General features: G+C 40.9%; 1 protein-coding gene across 5 annotated transcripts in view; it reads left to right on the plus strand.

Moving 5' to 3' along the window:
- STAG1 (STAG1 cohesin complex component) overlaps nucleotides 1-21,404 on the plus strand; it is a 381,779-nt gene that overhangs the window by 128,879 nt on the left and 231,496 nt on the right. For all 5 annotated transcript variants that reach the window (XM_084638723.1, XM_084638721.1, XM_084638725.1 and 2 more), the window contains one exon: nucleotides 20,466-20,542. In XM_084638723.1, coding sequence (XP_084494849.1) covers nucleotides 20,466-20,542 — 77 coding nt within the window. The remainder of the gene's footprint in view (nucleotides 1-20,465; nucleotides 20,543-21,404) is intronic.

The following is a 21,404-nucleotide window of genomic DNA, read 5'->3' on the forward strand; positions in this document are numbered from 1 at the left end:
GTGGTGAATTTTTTTATGAAGTCTTTAAATCAATATTGGATATCTTTCTAAATTATATCATATAGCTCAGACTGATGATTAGTGTGAGATTCTTTTACCTGTATGGTGGAGGAAGTCAAATTAGATTATCGTAATGGTCCCTTCTCACCTTAAAATGTATGAATATATGAATCTGGACCTTGCACCCGATTTTTTCAGTTAATAAAGACATACTGTCCTAGATTGAAGTACCAGAAGAGGAAGTGTGAAACAAACTCTCAGATTGAGTATCAACAAATTACTAGGATGAAGTGTACTGAAGCACTTTAAGAATGAAGTGGCTGCACTGCTAACAAAAATATGCAATGTCTCATTATAATCACCTATTATATGAGAAGATTGGAGAGTTGCAGGTGTTTTACTTATATAATTCCCAGTGTTTTTATAAAAGGTATCAGCAGTCTTTACTTCAGTATCAAAGTAATTGGTTGGAAATATAATTAATGAATAAAAGAATTAAAAAGACCTAGAGAAATATGATAGTGACAAATCAGCATGGCTTTCGTAAATGAAAATAATGTGATCATAATCTAGTCAAATATTTTGAAGATATGAAGAATGGAGTTTATAAAGGAGAATGAGTTGGTATTTATCTGAACTTTCCACAAGAGGCTATTAAGGAAGCCAGGACACATGGTGTGAGAACTAAAGTACTGTCATAGATTAAAGACTAAGAGAAAAAGAATAGGAATATGTGATCTACTGTTAACATGGCAAATGGTTAACAGTGGTGGTTCTTCAAGTGCTTGTTCATGATGATTCCGTTCTAGGTGTGTGCGCGTCCACTTGTAGTTGTTGGAGACTTTTGTCTTAGCGGGATCTGTAGGGTTGGCTGCAGCGCCCCCTTGATTGTCGCGCTCATGCTTCGGTATATCAGGTGCCGCTGACCCTACACCCTCTCAGTTCCTTCTTACCGCCCGTGATGGGTGGTTGGAGTGCCTTGCTTTGCATTGCAAGAGTGCTCATGGTTCTTTCAGCCCATTGTTCTGTCTCTTTTGTAGTTAGTCTTCAGGTACTTGGTTTGACCGTTAAACTTTAGAGTCCTGGTTGGGACTTCGCTGCAGAGTGGGGCATGCCCCATTCCCCAGGTTTTAAGCCATGTTCATCATGTATCTGGCTGATGCCCATTAGTGACCCGCACAATAGCTGTTTGAAGTGTCTGGGGGAATCACTCAGAAAAGACAAGTGCAGAATCTGCAGAACTTTTGCCCTTGAACTCAAAAGAAACGGGATATCCACTTGGGGGCCCTCCGCATGGAAGCTGTGCTTCATCCTGCCTTGGAGCCCTCCCGGTCGGACTCCACGCCTAGTACTTTGGTGTCAGCACGCACCGCACCGCCGGCACTGGAACCTCCCCAATATTATTCCCTTTTGCCGGTGACAAAAGTGGCTGAAGCCGAAGGGCCTGTCGGCACTGCAGGACAAAGAGGCTATGGGCAAAGGGCCCGTTAGGCCACATGCTCACCCTGGAGCTATACTAGGGTATCGCTGTGATCAGACCCTCTAGCCCAGCCAGGGATCTGCTTCCAATTCCTGGGAATGGCAGGGGATCTTGGCCCTTCATAGGCCACTTGTGCCAAGGACAAAGTAGGCTGGCCGGCACCGCAGATGCCAAGCCAGGTGATGGACCCAGTTAAGGCCCAGACCTCTAAGGGCAAGACGGTTATGGGACCTCACTCCAAAGTAACAGAGCATCGCTGGACCGCAGGCATAGAGCCCTGTCATTGTGACCTAGGACCCTGGCACCGTAGCCTTGATCTGCGGGTAGAAGACCCAGGTTTGTAACACCAACATCGGCACCTACGAGGCATGGGATGCCTGAGTCATAACACCGATCCCCGTACCTGTGGTACCAGCAGGCCTCCTGCCAGAGATCGCCGTGACGCAAATCACCATCACCTAGGCAATCCACCTTGCATCAATCCCCCTCGGTGCGGGAACATTACACCAGTCTCCATCACCCTGGTACCGCTCTTCAGGCAGACACCGTTCCTTGACCTTTCCTTATCAGTCGCCGACAAGAGTCAGCCGACAGACTCAGGCATCTATGGCTCCATCCTGGTCACTGGAAGGCCAGTGGTCTGAGCTGGAGGGAGAGTTCAGCCTCTCACCTAGGAGAGCTGAATTGTCAATGGCCCGTCATGCCTGTCCTGTACTCCCACCATTCCTCCCAGGCCGCATCGGACAAACTGCCTCTGGCCCAGCTGGCACTGGCATTAGAGCATGGTGCAGCGTCTGACCCAGGAGCAGCACAGTGGGATGTGTAAGGAGCCATCCCTGGACAGGCCAGGGGAAGCCGCCCCTCTCCCTGTGGTACAGTCATCTTCATCATCCCTGGACGAGGTGGTGGTGGGCCCCTTGCAAGTGAGCAGTCCCCCATATGATTTCAAGGAGCACCAGGCATTGCTCAGAAGGGTGGCTGCTAACCGGAACCTGGAGGTCTAGGAGCTAGCGGAGGAGTCCAACTACCTTTTCAGCGTCATACCCTTCCTCATCCCGGCCCAGGTTGCAACCAAAATCTAAGGGTCATTTCTGCTCCCACTATAATAATAAGACTCAAAAGTGAGAATCAAGTGGAGGGTTTCTTCAGAGAACAAAAATTACAAGTAAATATTTTCCTTTTGTGCCTACCTAAATTCATGGATATAGCTGTATTTCAGTAGTGGATGAAATCATCCCTGTTTGTAGTTCATATATCTATTTGTGAAGCACTTGAGAAACAGTAAAATAAGACAAGACATAAATGCAAAATATTGTTCCTTTCTCTCTGGGTGGTATTAAGATTTTTGAAAAGTTTTTTCACTATCAAGCAGCAGAATTTTACCCTTAATACGAGAGGAGAATCAAAAACATCCCAGTGAAGGATTTTAAGGTCTTTGGTCTAAACCTGCTAGCAGCCTGCCTATGGAAAGGAAACTACCAACTTTACCAAGTACCGGATTTGAACAAGAGATTAATATTTTTGGTGAAACTTGGGGGTTGAAAACAATTTTTTGTGGAAAAATGTTTTTGATTTAAATTTTGAATTTTTTATTTCAAAGTTTTAAAATTTTTGTTGGGAAAACTGAAATTTTTGATCATTGGAGAAATGCCTACTATCAGTTTGTTTTTTTGAACTAGAAAAGTAAGAGAAAATTTAAAAAAATGAATAACATTTCTTTTACTTTTAACTTTTCTCGCTGTTTAAATCAGAGAAAGTGGCACAAAGTAACACTTTTTAAAGTTTTTCCCCACAGGAAAAAAAGTCGAGTGTGTTTCCCCCATACACACTTTTGTTTACTAATTTAATTGTCCCCCCTTTTTTCTGCTGAAAAATTGTTGGGATGTTTAAAAATTGAGAGAAAGTGTGTGTTCCCCAATTTCTTGCACTTTTTTGCTCCGTCCACTTTTTTACCAGAGGAAAAAGGGGGAGGGTAAAGAATTAACAAATAGAGAGAGTCTGCATTTTCCTAATCAAAACCAGACCAAAACATTTTTTTAAATTCAATTTTTTTATCAAAAGATAAAATTTTCTCAAAAGTGAAAATGTTTTCTATTTTTAGATTTTTTTTTTTTTTGTGTGTGTGAAGAGAAGAGACCACTTTCTCTAGTTATTTTGTCTCGTCGGTTTTTAGACCCTGCTCAGAAGATGAATAAATGTAGTCTCAAACAAATTTTCAAAAATAGCAGTAATATTTTCTAGAGGAAATTCTGCTTTAGTTTAATGAGGGAGATCCAGTTCCCTAAATCTAAGTAATTTCAATAGAATATTTTTAAATCTTCATTCTTTTGTTGTGAAGTGTACCATCCTTTATCAGTCTGGTTCAGATCCTATAACTTTCTACTGTAATTCCGTTTACAATGTTTCTGTGAATCTGTTTATTTTAATACCCTTACTCAATATAGCAGATAATTTACTACAGATTAAGCATGTGGATAGAATGAGAATTATTCTGACTTCTTTATTTTTGACTTCTTTATGGCTTTCAAAATTGTGTCTTGATTGGCTCCAACTAGCCTTTGGGATTTCTGAAAGTGGCCATCCAACCAGGGAACTAGCATTTTGGCATATATGGAGACTGCAAGTATCAGTGCTCTCCTCCTCCCATCACTACTTCCCTTCCACATGTTGGGATAGTTAGTGACTTTAAGGTTGATAAACTTTTAGAATACTGGATTTGTCCTTTAGATCACTTTTCAAAGACATATTAAAGCTGCTACTTCTTAGCATTTAAATAAATAAATAAAGATCAGTTGGTTGAAGGGAGAGGAGAATTAAAAGCACCATAGTGTTGTTCCTCAGAGCTGAAAGAGGCTAGCATGTCCAACTCTGCTGAGCTCTGTCAGAGCTTTAGCAACTCCCATGATTCAAGCACAACAAATGGAAAGGACTGGCCTCGTGAGGAAAGGAATTGTAGGTGTCTCTGAGACTTTATTCATGTGTAGTCTGGGAGCCTATAAGATCCATTGGGAGGCTATAGTTAAATCCTTTTCTTTTTGTAATTTCTTTTTAGGATCTCTCTTTCATCTTCCCTTCTTCTTTACTACTACTGAGAAATAGGGCTAGAAATAAAAGTAACAGAGGACTGAGCAAGGACTCAATACTTCCACCAGGGGAAGCAAAAAAGACTGAGGGAAAAGAGGGTGGAGCCTGGCTATATATTCCTCCTGTGGTTGTCTTTTGCCTCCTAGCTTTGTGGTAAGTGGAGGTATAATGCTTGCTGTATGGAATCTTGTTTTGTACAATGGGAGAAATGGGAACATATGACAAATTTACTTGTCTGATATGGGGGGGGGAAACCTGTTAAAAACAAAAGTGGGCCAGCTTATGAAGAAATTTAGAAGTAATAGTATTACTGGCATGGAGCTACTGTGCTCACAATAGCTATCTTGTCCAGGCTGCACTGGCCGTTATGGTTTAGTTCAGCCACCATGTGACTGGGATATTGGAGCTGGGGTTTGGTAGAGTTTCCCTTTTCAGGCTGATTCACCTTTGGAACTGGGTTAATACATTACCAAACTTCCTCATGGGGTTGAAATAAATCACTAGACAATGAGACATTTCCCCCCTGTCTACTAGTCTGAGGTAAGTCACAGGGTTGATGTAGAGCGGTAACATTTATTTGTATTTATTTATAGCTCCTGTGCATCTGCCATAAATTATAAAAACCATACATAAAGCTAACCAGCTAGCAGAATACAATGTACCCCTCTTCCCCCAACACATCTAACCCCCATCAGAACCCACCAGCATGTGGAAATAGATTCATCTTCTAGCATGCCCTGCTGGTCAGTTGATCAGAGCTATTTCAGTCTAGTTTAGGAAGCTGTTCCAGACCAGAAGGCTCCTCACAATGAACATGAATGCTAGCCTCCTCTGTTTGAAATCAAGGGGATCCAGCTTAAGTACTTCTGCTGATTGCAGCTGTGGTAGTATGACCTGGAGAGAAGAGGACTCAAGTATGAAGGTCCCAAAGCCATTTATGGCTGTAATAATCCCAACATCATAAATTCAGTCAGAAGCTGATAGAACGAGAGCACTAGCATCATGTGCTCTTACTGAGAAGCTCTGCTTAATTGGTAGGCTGCTGCATTCTGCACCAGCCTATGTAACTGGACTGACTGAGGATGTAGCGCCACATAGAATGCATTGCAGTAATCCACTATAAAGGTGGCAAAGATATGGATCACCTTAGCAAGGTCCACTTCCAAAAGAAACAGTTACAATCTCTTAGGCCCAGGCAGAGGTGAGAGAGTCTGGAAAAATCCCAGAAACTTCCTGTTTTTTCTCAAGGTCTGGAATGGAAAAATTAGAAATGTTGGTTAAAAAAAAGGAAGAAACTCACGAGAAATATTTTCTCTCAGAACGAACAGCAAAAGAATTTTTAGATTGTTTAAAATGACATAATTACTGCTGCTGCTCTTTAGTCCTTCAAAATGCTTTCTAATAGCTATTAACTATTTTAAATGAAGTTAAATTTAAAAAATTTATAGTATTAGGCAATTACAATTCCTATATACCATAGGCCTATATACTGTATATAGTGATGTAATCCTCCAGGGCATATTATTACAGTCCCTAGTCAGTAGAGGGCACGTCCATGTTTACTGAAGAACAGGAATGAGTACAGGGCCTTTTCTTGTGGATTGCTGCTTGCCTGCATCTGGTGACTTCTGCCCTGGACATGGAGTTTAATGTGGAGACAATGTGAGCAGGAGGGGAGAAGCAGCTGGTAACCTGAAGCTGCTGTCCTCTTGACTAGACCCAGTGAAAAGCCCACTCATCTCAGACATTGTTTCAACCTCCCGCTGAGGGGAAGCAGTCTGTCCTGCCGGGAAACAAATGTTCTGCTGCTTGCCTGTTTGTGTAGAGTCATTGGGGCAGATTACAAGCATAGGCCTCTTGCTGGGTCTTGAAGGAAAATCTTGAGGGGCTGGAATGGACCCTGCCTGAGAGTCTTGATCCTGAGATCTACAGGAGGAACCAACCACACCCAACACGGAGGAGGTCTCTCCCCCAGCAAAAATGGTGCATCCATCTTCTAACATATGGAAGTATTCCCACACTGAAAAGTCATTCAGATTAAAAAACAAAACAAAACAGACTTGTATTGTGCAAATACTGCCAAATGAAATACCAGATGTTACCAGTATTACCAGACACAGCCTTACGTGTATGAAATGCCCTGCAGACATTAAAAAATCCTCCATGAGTGGAAATAAAAGCCAAGAATAAGAAGTGAGGTAAATGGCACTGAAAGTGGTTGCAGTTGCAGCCCATGTTCTCAATCCAGAAGTCCAGCTGGTGATATCAAAGAAATAGAAGGAAGTGTTGTACACAATTTCAGCTCTTCAATCATCAGGAAAACAGTCATCTCAACCAACTTTATGCAAAAGACTCCCAACAATGACTTCCTTTGTAGACAAGATGACACCTGAATATTAACAAAAAAAATTGACCAAGCCCTCTCAAGAGCAGCGTATGCTTCCAGTAGTCCATTATCAGTCACTGAAATGAGTTACTGGCAGGCAGCATTTAAACTATCATACCTTTTATCCAGCAGACATTCCAGCTGCAGAAGAGACTTGCTCAAAGAATATGAATGTGATTCAAACTGTGCATAAAAAAAATCACTGAAGCATTTTATAAGTACTTACAGATGGGTGGACAAATGTACAGGGGGAAGGAATCATAATCTTTGTGATAATTACACCTCAGTATTTTTTTACAAGAGCATTGGAGCAGGAGAGAACAGGTAGATATACTTCAGAATTTGTTGTTAGTGAAGTATGTGAAATACTAGAGAAGATTACTAGTGGAAAAAAATTGGCTCTGCTGCCTGACAATGCCAGTAATATGAAAGCAGCATGGGAAATCATAATGGACAAATACCCACATATTGCAATAGGATGTGCTTCCCATGGCCTAAACCTGCTTCTTAATGATTTCATGAAGTTGGGCACACTAGGAGAGAGAAAAAAAATCTATAGCAGAGCAAAGTATTGAGGCTACAATCTTTAGGAAGAAGCAGGAAGGAAAGTACCGTAAATACTCATTCATAAGCTGAATAATTTTGTTAAAAAAAAAAGTGACGCATCAAAGAGCGGAGGTCAACTTATAAACAGGTCTACACCAAAATTTGATGATTTTAAACTCATGAAATCATTGAATTGAATTGGGAACAGTGAACCACGGCCACAGGGAGCTGAGGGACTCCATGCCTGCAAACCCTCTAGGTAAACAAAACTTCCCGACCTGCCAGCGGGTTATTGTGATGGGCCAGGAGCCAAAGTTTGCCAACCCCTGAAATACAGGGTGGGCTTATGAAAGGGTCATACAGTTTTTACTATTTTTACCTATTCATCTTGGCAGAGGGGGGTCAGCTTATAAATGAACGGGCTAATGAACGAGTATATCCGGGTATGTTAAGAATAGAATGGTAACACAAACTTTCTAGCAAAAACAAAATGGGAAGGTGTGGTGGTGATTTGAAATTTAAAAAACACAAACGCTCTTCAGGAACCAGTGATAATGTTGCCTAGCTACCTCACAGAAACCTACAGTTCCTTTGTCTTCATTATTGAATGTTAGTTATCTCACTGTAAAATCCCCAACTTTTTGGCAGTGCAGACAGTCTCAGAGACTACATCCACGCTGGCCCCTTCTGTCAGCTCGTGTGTGTTTCCCATCCAGGCTAGTAAATAGTCACGAGCTGCAAAAGAAGATTCTCTGACAATTGGAGACTGAGGGAGAGCCCTTAAAAGGAAATGGGGCAATGTGACCAGCCATTAAGAGCTTCTTTTCACTTTCACTCATTTGGGGATGACAGATGCAGTGAGGGATGGGGAGGATTTTGCAGTTTGTATTGCATGTGAAGGAAGTTGGGTGACTGATAGAGAGTGAGTGTTGGGGATGGAATAGAAAATGGTCCCATTTATTGCTACTGCTACAGACCTGGCAGAAAGTTCTTCTCACACGCTGTTCCTTTCCCAAAGACTATATTACAGACAAGTTGTATTTTAATTTGGATAAGACACTAGAAAACTTTGAACTATGGTAAGAAGCAGGTGTTAGAACAAAAACAAAAAAACCCACACACCTTATATGAGACAAAAAAAATTTAATGATTGGGGAAAAAAATTTCAGTGCTCTATTTATTTCATGCACGTGCCCCTAAACAGAATGCCATAAATAGCATCCTAAAAAGAATACAAAGGAGAAGCTAGAGAACAAAGGGCATTCATTTCTGGAAAGGCATGTGAAAAATAAGAGGAGGCAGAGCGAGAAATCCAAAAGGAGTTCATTTTTGGAGTAATAACATAAGAATGGCTATACTGGGTCAAACAGATGGTCTATCTAGCCATTTATCTTCCTACAGTGGCTGCTGCCAGATGCTTCTGAGAGAATGATCAGAAAAGAGCAATTAGTGAGTGATCGATCACGTCATCCAGTCCCAGCAGTAAGAGGTTTAGGACACCCAGAGCACAGGGTTGCATCCCTGACCATCTTGGCTAATAGTCATTGGTGGAGCTATCTTCCATGAATTTATCTAATTCTTTTTTGAACCTAGTTATACTTTTGGCCTTCACAACACCTCCTGGCAATGAGTTCCACAGGTTGACTGTGCATTGTGTGAAGATGTTCTTCCTTATGCTTATTTTAAACCTGCTGCCTCTTAATTTCATTGGGTGATCCCTGATTCTTGTGTCATGTGAAGGAGTATATAACACTTCCTTATTCACTTTTCCCACACCATTCATGATTTTATAGACCTCTGTCATATCCCCTTGTGACAGGGTTGGGACTCACCCCCTCCTGTTGGTACCTCTGGTAATTAGCTCAGTCCATGTGGAACACCCTCCAATGGTAATGTCCCATCCAGCTCTCACCCTCTGTTGGCATCTGGACCTGCGTTGCTCCCTTCTTATGGCATCCTCTTCAGGACACTGCCCTCCAGCAGTACCCCCTAGTCCACACTCACCCCCTTACAGGGTGGGGCAGTTAACAGCAGTCTTTCCGCATTGCCCCAGCAGCCAACCACACACCCAAAGTCTAACTCCTTTTGTCAGGGGTTGGGTGCAGACCACTATGACCACTTCTAACAACCAGGTGTAAGTGCAAGGGGGAGGACCCAGGCCCGCCCTCTACTCTGGGTCATGACCCAGGGACCCTTTAGTGGCAATCTTCCTGCCTGCCCCCCTTCTCCCCCTGGGCTGTTTCCCCTTTGGCCCCTTTTCACCTGGCAGTTACCAGGCTGGAGTTCCCTTCTACTCCCCCCTGCTCACCGAGTACTGCATTGTCTCTGGTGCTAGTTTCCTCACACAGGAGCCAGAGTTTCACCCTCTGAAGGCCTGGGAGAGACTGCTTGCCTCTTGCCTGGGCAGCCTTTATATAGGGCCTAGCCTGGCCCTGATTGGCTCCCCGCAGGCCCTCCCTGATAGGCTGCCTGTCTGCGCAGCTGCTCTGGCCTGCTGTAGCCCAATCTGGCCTGGGAGTGGGGCACCGCCCCACCACACCCCCCTTAGTGCTTTTTTTCCCTAAGATGAACAGTCCCATTCTTTTTAATCTGTTTTCATATGGGAGCTATTCTATACCCCTTATCATTTTTGTTGCTCTTCTCTCTGCCTTTCCAATTCTAATATATTTTGTTGAAATGGGGCGACCAGAAATGCATGCAGTATTCAAGGTGTGGGCAAACCATGGTTTATATAGTTGCATTATGATATTTCTGTCTTATTGTCTATCCCTTTCCTAATGGTTCCGAATATTCTGTTGGCATTTTTGACTGCCTCTGCATGTTGAGTAGATGTTTTTGGAGAGCTATACACAATGATTCCAGGATCTCTTTCTTGAATAACAACAGCTAATTTAGACCCCATCATCTTGTATGTATAGTTGGGATTATGTTTTCCAATGTGCATTACTTTGCATTTATCAATATTGAATTTCTTCTGCCATTTCATTGCCCAGTCACCCCATGTTGTGAGACTCCTTTGTAACTCTTAACAGTCAGCTTTGCACTTAACTATCTTGAGTGATTTTTGTACTGTCTGGAAACTTTGCCACTTCACTATTTTACCCTTTTTTCTAGATCAGTTATGAATATGTTGAATAGTATTGGTCAAAATACAGAACCTGGGGGTGCGGGGCACCCTGCTATTTACCTCTCTCTGCTGTGAATACTGACCATTTATTCCTACCCTTTGTTTGCTATCTTTTAGCTGGTTACTGATCCGTGAGAGGACCTTCCCTCTTATCCCATGACCGATTACTTTGCTTAAGAGCCTTTGGTGAGGGACCTTGTCAAAGACTTTCTGAAAGTCCAAGTACATTACATCCACTGGATCACCCTTAACCACATGTTTGTTGACATCCTCAGGGAAAGATTTCCCTTTACAAAAGACATGTTGACTCTTCCCCAACATATCGTGGTTCACTATGTGTCTGATAACTCTGTTCTTTATTATTGTTTCAACCAGTTTGCCTGGTACTGAAGTAGAGGACTATCTTCCTGAATCTGAAGTAATAAGAAAAAATTGCTTTGACATTCTGTAATAATGGCATCTCTCTCAAATAAATCTTACATTGATTTATGAAACTGGCAACACTGTCTCTAGGGAGTGACTATAGTGAGCAAGAACTTGTTTTTGTCTTTACATGGTGGACTTGCACAAGGATTGCATACTACTGGTCTATGATGGAGGAACATACAGTTGGTAATCAGTAGGTATTCTGCCTATTGATCCATTGTTTGTACTTTTGTTGTCTCAAAAGCTGATGCTGAAGTCTTGGATGAGTACATTAACATTCAAAGCAAGGAATTATTTAAAAAAAACCTCAAATGTTTTGAACATTGATAAAGCAGGCTGGACGTGAAACAGAAGAAAATGGGCACTATTGAAGTCTTCGGCCATGTGGGAAATAAAGTCCTGCTAATTAACAGAGAAAAGTGTATTTGTATAAATAGTGCAAAGGGAGATCTTGCCAGCTGTGAAGAAATTCAGAAAGCAATACATATCAGACAGAATTATAATCATGATTGATTCTAGGTAGGTACTTCATAAACTGTTTTTTTTTTTTTCTCTTTGTACTATACAAATATTTCCATTTGTGAAAACGAATAAAAAAGTTTTATAAAAAGTCGTTTTGTGACTGGATTTTGTTTAGGCGTCTTTAGATTATTACAGATTGAGTGATATAACTGTTATTAATAACTTTCATATAATCATTATGAGAACTGATTTGTTTTTAGATTGTGAGGGAGATTTGTAGCTGGAGTCAGGTGCCTGTCAGATCTTTGTGCCTTTGAAAAACTGCCTCTTTAAATCTCTGGGGCAGGGACTGTATTTTTGCATATTGTATAGTGCCAAATGAATTGTTGGCACTAAATAAAGAATTATTGTACTGTTTCATTACAAATAATCAAACCTTTACATTGTAACCTTCCAAAATAGTCTGCACTGATTTTAAGAGTTATTTTTCTGTAGTCTGAAAACTTATTTTGAGAAGGGTGCTGTCTATAAGCAATAATAATGATCATTGTTTCTTTCACGTCTTTGATGAAATGCGTTGAAAAGACTTGTAGTTTAAGGTAGTCACAAAACAGTGTAGCAGTGTTGAATTAAATTAAACACTATACTGCTTTGAAAAATCTTAGATTCTTCTAAGGCGGAGACCATTATGTCACCTAATATGACTACATTGTATTTTCACTAGTTATTCCTTTGTCAAGGCTATAACTTCTGGTTGAGTTAAAGTGTATTTCTAGAAAAACATCCAATCCTGATATAAAGACGTTAAGTGATGGAAAATGCGTCATATCTCTTGGTAAATTGTTCTAGTGGTTAATTACACTGCCTTAAAAAAAATCTTATTTCTAGCCACAATTTATGTAGCCTCAGCTTCCATGTAAGTTGTTCTGATGGCAGCTAAAGATCATCTGGCAGTCTGATATTTTTCTGTTAAGTACAGAAAATAAGAGATCAGATCTGTTGTCTCCACTATTTCCGTCAGCCCCTCAGGTCAGGCCTCTGCCTCTCCTCTGTTTCTAAATAATCATTAATAGCTTTATTCTCAGATCCTCTCAAAGCATCTGTGTGATGGCATCCAGAATTCCCTTCTTTCTCCTAGTCTCTTCTCTCAGTCTTGCAGCACTTGGATCTCCATGCTGTTTACATTATGCCCCTTAAGACTCTGCTTCCACTTTATAGAGATGCAGCCTCTTCACTGGTCATATCTAATTATGCAAACCTGCATTGCATTTTGTTTCTCCGTGGAACTCCACTTCCAAACACCTTACTGCATCTTGGTAGCTCCACAAGTGTCTAGTTTCTAGCTCTCTAGTGACTGTTCCAGTTAATATGAACAGTTAGCAGTTTGTTTTAATTTTTTGCCAATAACTTAGAACACTACCCTAAAAAACTGGTAAGCTTGAGTACATGAAAGTTTCCCTCTGACGGTGTCCCAGAGTTTCTTCCAAGGTTTTATTCCTTTTTATGGGCTTCACTGCTCTGAAACTCTAAAAGGAGTATGAAGCTGACTGTGTATGCACAAGTCTGTCAGCTTGTTTCTGCTGCACATAGTAGGCCAGATTTTCATAAGTGTAAAGGCTACAACATCATGTTCACAAACCCCAATAACGGCACAAATATCTAGTTTAGCGTGTGCAATTTTGAAAGTCTGGCCTTTGATCAGGTTCTCTGGCAACCTCAACAAGATTTGACTGCATTTTATTCTCTTCCTTCTATTCCTCCCATTAATTAACTGGGCAATGATAGTTTTGTTCTCATTCCTTTCTAACCAAGAAATGGCATTTTTTCCTTTATTCTTTAAATCCAACTGAGATCACCACAAAATATCCTGTTTGCCACAAATTCCATATCTTTTGGATTGAAAACTGCATAACTGATGTATCTCAAAAAGTAATTGTTAATAGGTAATCCTCATCAAGTGAGGGTTTTTCTAGTGGGGTCAATAGGGATCTGTTCTTGGCCCAATGCTATTCAATATTTTTATGAATGCTTTAGAATTACATATAAACCCATTGCTAATAAATCTTGCAGATGGCACAAATATTGGTGGAGTGGTAAATGACATAGACAGGTTACTGATACAGAGCGTTCTAGATTGCTTTGTGGTAACTGGGGTGAAGTTATACATTTTAATACTGGCAAAGGCAAAAATTCATAAATATAGGAATAAAGAACATAGGCCAAATTTCCAGAACAGGGGACTGTATTCTGGAAACAGTGATTGATGAATCCGATGAAGTGAGCTGTAGCTCACGAAAGCTTATGCTCAAATAAATTTGTTTGTTTCTAAGGTGCCACAAGTACTCCTTTTCTTTTTGCGAATATAGACTAACATGGCTGCTACTCTGAAACCAGTGATTGAATAGGAGTTAGAGGTCATGATATATAGCTTATGGTCCAGTGGTTCCCATTACAATTCTGCTGAGGGCAGGAGTAAAAAGGTGGTATTACCTCTGCGTGTACCATTATTGGAATACTGAGTTCAGTTCTGGTGTCCACACCTAAAAAATTATGTTGAAATGTTGATAAGCATTCAGAAAAGAGTTACATTAATGATTTGAGGTTTGGAGAACTTGCCTTACAGTGACAGACTTAAGAAGTTCAATCTGTTAGTTATAAAGAGGATGGTGATCGGTTGTACTCCATGTCTGCTGAAGATAGGAGAAGTAATGGGCTTAATCTTCACCAAGGGAGATTTAGGTAAAATGTTGGGGAAAACTTTCTAATTATAAGGGTAGTTAAGCTCTGGAAAAGGCTTTCAAGGGAGGTTGTGGAATCCCCATCATTGGAGGATTTTAAGAACAGGCTAGACATATACTTATGTCGAGGTCAGGGATGGTCAAGGTTTACTTCTTCCTGCCTCAGCACTGGGGGCTGGACTTGATGACTTCTCAAGGTCCCTTCCAACCCAATATTTCTATAATTCTGAATTAAAACATTGTTTGCTTGCACCCAACTTACAAGTGATCCAGATTGTTCCGTGTCAGTGACTTGTCCTCTTCAATATTTATTACTCCCCCAGTTTTTGTGTCATCTGCATACTTTATCTGCGATGATCTTATATTTTTTCCAGGTCATAGAATCATAGAATATCAGGGTTGGAAGGGACCTCGGGAGGTCATCTAGTCCAACCCCCTGCTCAAAGCAGGACCAATCCCCAACTAAATCATCCCAGCCAGGGCTTTGTCAAGCCTGACCTTAAAAATATCTAAGGAAGGAGATTCCACCACCTCCCTAGGTAACACATTCCAGTGCTTCACCACCCTCCTAGTGAAAAAGTTTTTCCTAATATCCAACCTAAATCTCCCCCACTGCAACTTGAGACCATTACTCCTTGTTGTGTCATCAGCTACCACTGAGAACAGTCTAGAGCCATCCTCTTTGGAACCCCTTTTCAGGTAGTTGAAAACAACTATTAAATCCCCCCTCATTCTTCTCTTCCGCAGACTAAACAATCCCAGTTCCCTCAGCCTCTCCTCATAAGTCATGTGTTCCAGTCCCCTGATCATTTTTGTTGCCCTCCGCTGGACATTTTCCAATTTTTCCACATCCTTCTTGTAGTGTGGGGCCCAAAACTGGCCACAGTACTCCAGATGAGGCCTCACCAATGTTGAATAGATGGGAACGATCACGTCCCTTGATCTGCTGGCAGTGCCCCTACGTGTACATCCCCAAATGCCATTGGCCTTCTTGGCAACAAGGGCACACTGTTGACTCATATCCAGCTTCTCGTCCACTGTAACCCCTAGGTCCTTTTTTGCGGAACTGCTGCCGAGCCATTTGGTCCCTAGTCTGTAGCGGTGCATGGGGTTCTTCCGTCCTAAGTGCAGGACTCTGCACTTGTCCTTGTTGAACCTCATCAGATTTCTTTTGGCCCAATCCTCCAATTTGTCTAGGTCCCTCTGTATCCTATCCCTACCCTCCAGCGTATCTACCTCTCCTCCCAGTTTAGTGTCATCTGCAAACTTGCTGAGGGTGCAATCCACACCATCCTCCAGATCATTTATAAAGATATTGAACAAAACCGGCCCCAGGACCAACCCTTGGGGCACTCCACTTGACACTGGCTGCCAACTAGACATGGAACCATTGATCACTACCTGTTGAGCCCGACAGTCTAGCCAACTTTCTCTCCACCTTATAGTCCATTCATCCAGCCCATACTTCTTTAACTTGCTGACAAGAATATTGTGGGAGACAGTGTCAAAAACTTTGCTAAAGTCAAGGAACAACACGTCCACCACTTTCTCCTCATCCACAGAGCCAGTTATCTCGTCATAGAAGGCAATTAGATTAGTCAGGCATGACTTTCCATTGGTGAATCCATGCTGACTGTTCCTGATCACTTTCCTCTCCTCTAAGTGCTTCAGAATTGATTCCTTGAGGACCTGCTCCATGATTTTTCCAGGGACTGAGGTGAGGCTGACTGGCCTGTTGTTCCCAGGATCCTCCTTCTTCCCTTTTTTAAAGATGGGCACTACATTAGCCTTTTTCCAGTCGTCCGGGACTTCCCCCGATCACCATGAGTTTTCAAAAATAATGGCCAATGGCTCTGCAATCATATCCGCCAGCTCCTTCAGCACTCTCGGATGCAGCGCGTCCGGCCCCATGGACTTGTGCTCGTCCAGCTTTTCTAAATAGTCCTGAACCACTTCTTTCTCCACAGAGGGCTGGCCACCTCCTCCCCATGCTGTGCTGCCCAGTGCAGTAGTCTGGGAGCTGACCTTGTTCGTGAAGACAGAGGCAAAAAAAGCATTGAGTACATTAGCTTTTTCCACATCCTCTGTCACTAGGTTGCTTCCCTCATTCAGTAAGGGGCCCACACTTTCCTTGACTTTCTTCTTATTGCCAACATACTTGAAGAAACCCTTCTTGTTACTCTTAACATCTCTTACTAGCTGCAACTCCAAGTGTGATTTGGCCTTCCTGATTTTACTCCTGCATCCCTGAGCAATATCTTTATACTCTTCCCTGGTCATTTGTCCAATCTTCCACTTCTTGTAAGCTTCTTTTTTGTGTTCAAGATCAGCAAGGATTTCACTATTAAGCCAAGCTGGTCGCCTGCCATATTTACTATTCTTTCTACACATTGGGATGGTTTGTCCCTGTAACCTCAATAAAGATTCTTTAAAATACAGCCAGCTCTCCTGGACTCCTTTCCCCCTCAAGTTATTCTCCCAGGGGATCATTAATAAATATGTTAAATTAGCATAGAACAAAGAACTTGTCCCTGTGGGACCCCACTAGAAAAACATTTAATATGTGCTATGTTAATTTTATATCATTCTAGTTTTTCAATGAAAATGTTATATGGATATCAAGTCAAGCAGTAAGCTGCTCTTTGCTTCATTGATTGTGTCATTGACTCTGTCTGCTTGAAGCTTAATAGTTGAGACACTGAACTGTTGCTGGATGACTTTTGTACAACAGTTACTTCACAAAGCAGATCCCTTGTTGCTCTGATGGCTCAAAATGACGTTACCACCATGCACACCATCTTTGTGAGGTACAGCTGCAAAGTTTCTGATTGAACTAAACCACTGAAGCAAGTATCTACGAAGCATGACTGCTTTGAACAAAGTTTGTAAATGAGGCAGTGCCTTATTCCTATATAGTCTTGGTGCAGCTGCACTTAATGAATCAGAGATATCAGTGCTTGGAAGTCTTCAAAGCGGGTACATTGTGCCCTGAATTATCCCTCAGTTCTTTATAATGACATTTTTTCAAGAGGCTCATGGCCCTCAGAGCCCATCCTGAGCCAGAGGTGTTGAAATGAATGAGCAGAAAGAAATGGAAGTGTTTGTAGAGACTGCATATGGGGACATGGTGGAGCAGGACCACCTCAGAACTGACTCCCCTGGTTTTCTTTTTGAGAAAGGTTGTCTCATGATGGAAAGGCACCAAGGAGGCTTGCAGGGGCACATCCCCTTAGATGAGGCCTACCTTCTCACTGAGATAGAGGAAGCTGATAATTCTTCGCACAGTGAGAAGTTTGCTCCAGGAGATGGCATTACAGTTGGGACACAAAAGCTAGGCTGTGTTGATGGGCAGTTTGATCATCAGGAATATAAACAGCTACATGTATAGTGATTGTAAAGTAACTTTCACTTGCTTGCCTGCCAGATGTAAAGATAGCAGATATCAAGGGGAGGAGAGGGTGATGAATTGGAATGTCTGGCAATGGAAAAGGGCCTTGATATAATTGGCATTACAGCAATGTGGTGGAATGACAAAAATCATTTTGGGACACTGGCAGTATGTGGGAAAGACAGACTAGGCTAAAGAGGTGGAGGAAGGTCATTGATAGGATTCCATAGAACATAGTGTGATATAATTCTGAGTGGAGTGAATCACATAGTTGAATCTGTGTGGATACAAATTCCAAACTGTAAAAATACAAATATTCTTGGCAATAGGGTTATACTTTCAGCCTCTAGCTCAAGAAATGGATATTGAGGGTATGTCTGCACTGCAGCTGGGAGGTGTGATTCCCAGCATGGGTAGACAGATTTGCATTCGCTCAGCTTGAGCACTAAAAAATAGCTGGGTGGATGTTGTGGCACAAGCAACAGCTTGGGCTAGCTGCCTAAGCCTGCCTAACCCCCTGGGTCTGAGCTTGGGTGCTAGCCTCAGTTGCCTCGCAGGACACAACATCCACATTGCTATTTTTAGCACATTAGCTCAGCTCGAGGTAGTGTGTGTGTCTCTACCTGTGCTGGGAATCACACCTGCCAACTGCATTATAGCATACCCTGAGTTCACAATATAGTAAGAGAAATAAGAGGTACCAAAGTCTAACAAAATGTTAGTACTTAGGGACTGCAACTGTTTGCATATGGATTGTTTAGAGAAACAATTTTTCAATGCTTTCAGCAAGTGTTTCTTGGAACAGCTCGTTCTAGAGTGCACACAAAGAGAAGCTATTCTTGACTTGGACTTAAATAACATGCAGGAGTTGGTTCAAAAGTAACAGTAACTGAACCATTAAGTAATAGTGACCACAATTTAATTATGTTCAACGTCCCATTGGGGAGGAAAGATAGCTAAAACTAAAAGTGATGCTGAACTTTGAAAAGGGAAAGTTCAGTAAAACGAGGGAGGCAAAGTAAAAAGCAAGGAAAGTAAAATCCTTAGATATGGCCTGGATGCTACTTTAAGATTACAATAATAGAGTCTCAGAATGCATAAATAGTTCTGAACAAAAAGGGAAACAGGAGGGTAAGAGTAACCCACCATGACTAAATAGCAAGGTTTAAGAGGTTATTTGAATTGCCTGGAGTTTCTTCAAACTTTGGAAAATTAACCCTAGTGAAGCCAGTAAGAGGAGCATGATTTACAGTAGGAGAAAATTTAGGAGGGTTAAAATGGATTTCAAAGAGGAAATAGCTAAAAATATAAAAACAAAGCACAAGAAATTATTTGTGTATCACAAGTAAGAAAGTTAAAATAGAAGAATTAAAATATAAAAAATGATTTAACATTGATATTACATTTCTTCAAATTATTAGAAGTATCTCAAGGTAGCATTTTGGGATTCTTGTTTAGTGTTCATTCATGAGAGTTTTAATAATTTCTTAAATGAAAGGAAATTACTGGACTAAAAAACTGTATTAAGATTGAGTGCATATCGGTAATCTCAGGATATAAAATATTACAGGGATGTTGTGATTATTTCAGAAACAAGTAGTACAAATCCAGGAAAGCTAGAGTTAATGTGAAACTGTATTTCCATATTTTGGGTTTCCTGTGTTTGTAATTCTTGTTCTGGGGATAATGTCAACATCCCTGCAACATTTTATACCCTTAAATTATGGATATGTGCTCTCAACCTTAAGTCTAAACAGATTTTTGTCTGGGACTATAATAGCATTTTCCCCCTAGAAGCTAGGCGTCTATCTCTTTATTTGAATTTTGTGGATGTAAAGGTGAGGACTTTGCAGATCTGGTGGAACTTTTTGCAAAAGTAAGGGTGCTGTTCCTAATGTAATTAACTAATTTGGAATGTGGGTATGATGTGTATAGAATGTGGGCAGGATATGTGGCTCCATAAATATTCCTGTATAGCTTGTTTATATTTTTCTTCATTTCTTCTGTTAAAATGTTTTCATGCAGTGAATGCAAAGCACAGAAAGGCTGCTGAGTTCCAATCCAGAGTGCACTCCACTTTACTGGAGTGCACTCAGTCAGTTGCACTAAATTGATGTAAAATTATTTGAGTCACATATATTGATTTTATTTTTCATCAACAAGTTTAATGTATAAGTATTACATCATGCTTGTTTTAATCGTAGTTTTGTTTAGTTCTGACAAGTAATCTTGATGATCAAAATGATAATGGACACTGAATCAGAAAGATAATATTCATTTGGTTTTACCATAAAACTTAAAATGATTTACTCTGAAAACTAATTGAAAAAAGGCATGTGGAGTTCCTTATATATTTATTTTTTTCAATGACTTCCATATCAAATATATTAGTTGTACAAATCAAAAGATGGAGGATATTCTAGCTACCAGTGAGATAGTGTTTCACAGAACAACTGGTGTATAAGCAATTCTTGAAAAATGTTTTGGAATTGTTAACCTCTATATGAACAACCACAAGCAAGCATATTATGGGATATTAGTTAACTTCTCATTGAAGGAATAACACCGCTAACTTTACAAAATGCCACCAGTAATGGCTCAGGGGGAGGGCACTCTGGAGTCTTACAACTGTCCGGGATTCTCCCTCTCTTGACGTCAGGTTCTATCATGTCCTGTTAAGAGTATTCCTGCTAACATTACTGCTAGATAAGCTTTCAAACCAATTTCAAATTGCATAGCAGTGGAAAAATTTTAAAATGGACTGACATTATGAATGATGTATAGAAGTAAAGTGGACTAATTGTAATTGTTCATTCATTACATCACAGGTACTGTAAGAATTGAAATGTTCAGGAACATGCAAAATGCAGAAATCATCAGGAAAATGACTGAGGAATTTGATGAGGTATAGTATATAAATATTTACACTGAAGAATTTTTGAAAACTGGAAATATAAGAGTGCAATATATTTTCCTTCAAAACTGCATAATTTTGTTTGATGGGCACTGAGGCTTTTCAGAAATCACTGGGCTTTATTGTAATGGATAAGCAATATCTCAGTAGAAGAAACTGTACTGACTGAGGGGCTTGTCTACACCAAGCAGCTTTTAGCAACAAGGCTGTGTCGACACAGCCTTGTCGCTAAAAATCAGTTTGTGTACACTCTCTTTTTCGGTACTTTGAGAGTAGAGACACAGATGAAGTGACAATTTAAACAAGTACATAAGAAGTTAGAAGGTTGCATTGTATGGAAAAAGTATAAGCAGAGTCTAGCAGAGGAATAGAACGAAAATACTAAAAATACGTAAATGGTAGTTTCTAGAAACATCAATCAGAGACACAAAAGGACACTTAAAAAAACAATTATCCCACACCACTGAAGTCAGTGGTACTTCTGCAATGGTAGTAGGATCAGGCACTGCTGGTTAAAGGATAGTTACAGCAAGGGGTCACAAAAGGAAAGGATCTTGCCTAAGAAATCTGAAGTTATTTTTGCATCCTGGAGTTCTGCATGGAGTTTGGTGTTATATATATATATAAAAAACCCTTCTGCCTTGAATTGTTTGACTGTTCAGAGAGTGTGGGGTGGGGAATCAAATGGCTAGTGACAGCTGATAGATATCCAGTCAGAGTTCTTGAAACTCAGAAGGAGGAGAATCAGTGTTGGAGAAGGGAAGCTAAAGAGTGTAGGAGGAGGACTGGCAGGGAATGAAGAGGCAGGGCTTTTCAAATGCATTTCTATATATGGTGCGGACACTTAAGGGAA

This window comes from Lepidochelys olivacea (assembly GCF_965140295.1).
Source record: "Lepidochelys olivacea isolate rLepOli2 genome assembly, chromosome: 9".
Classification (NCBI taxonomy): Eukaryota; Metazoa; Chordata; order Testudines; family Cheloniidae; genus Lepidochelys; species Lepidochelys olivacea.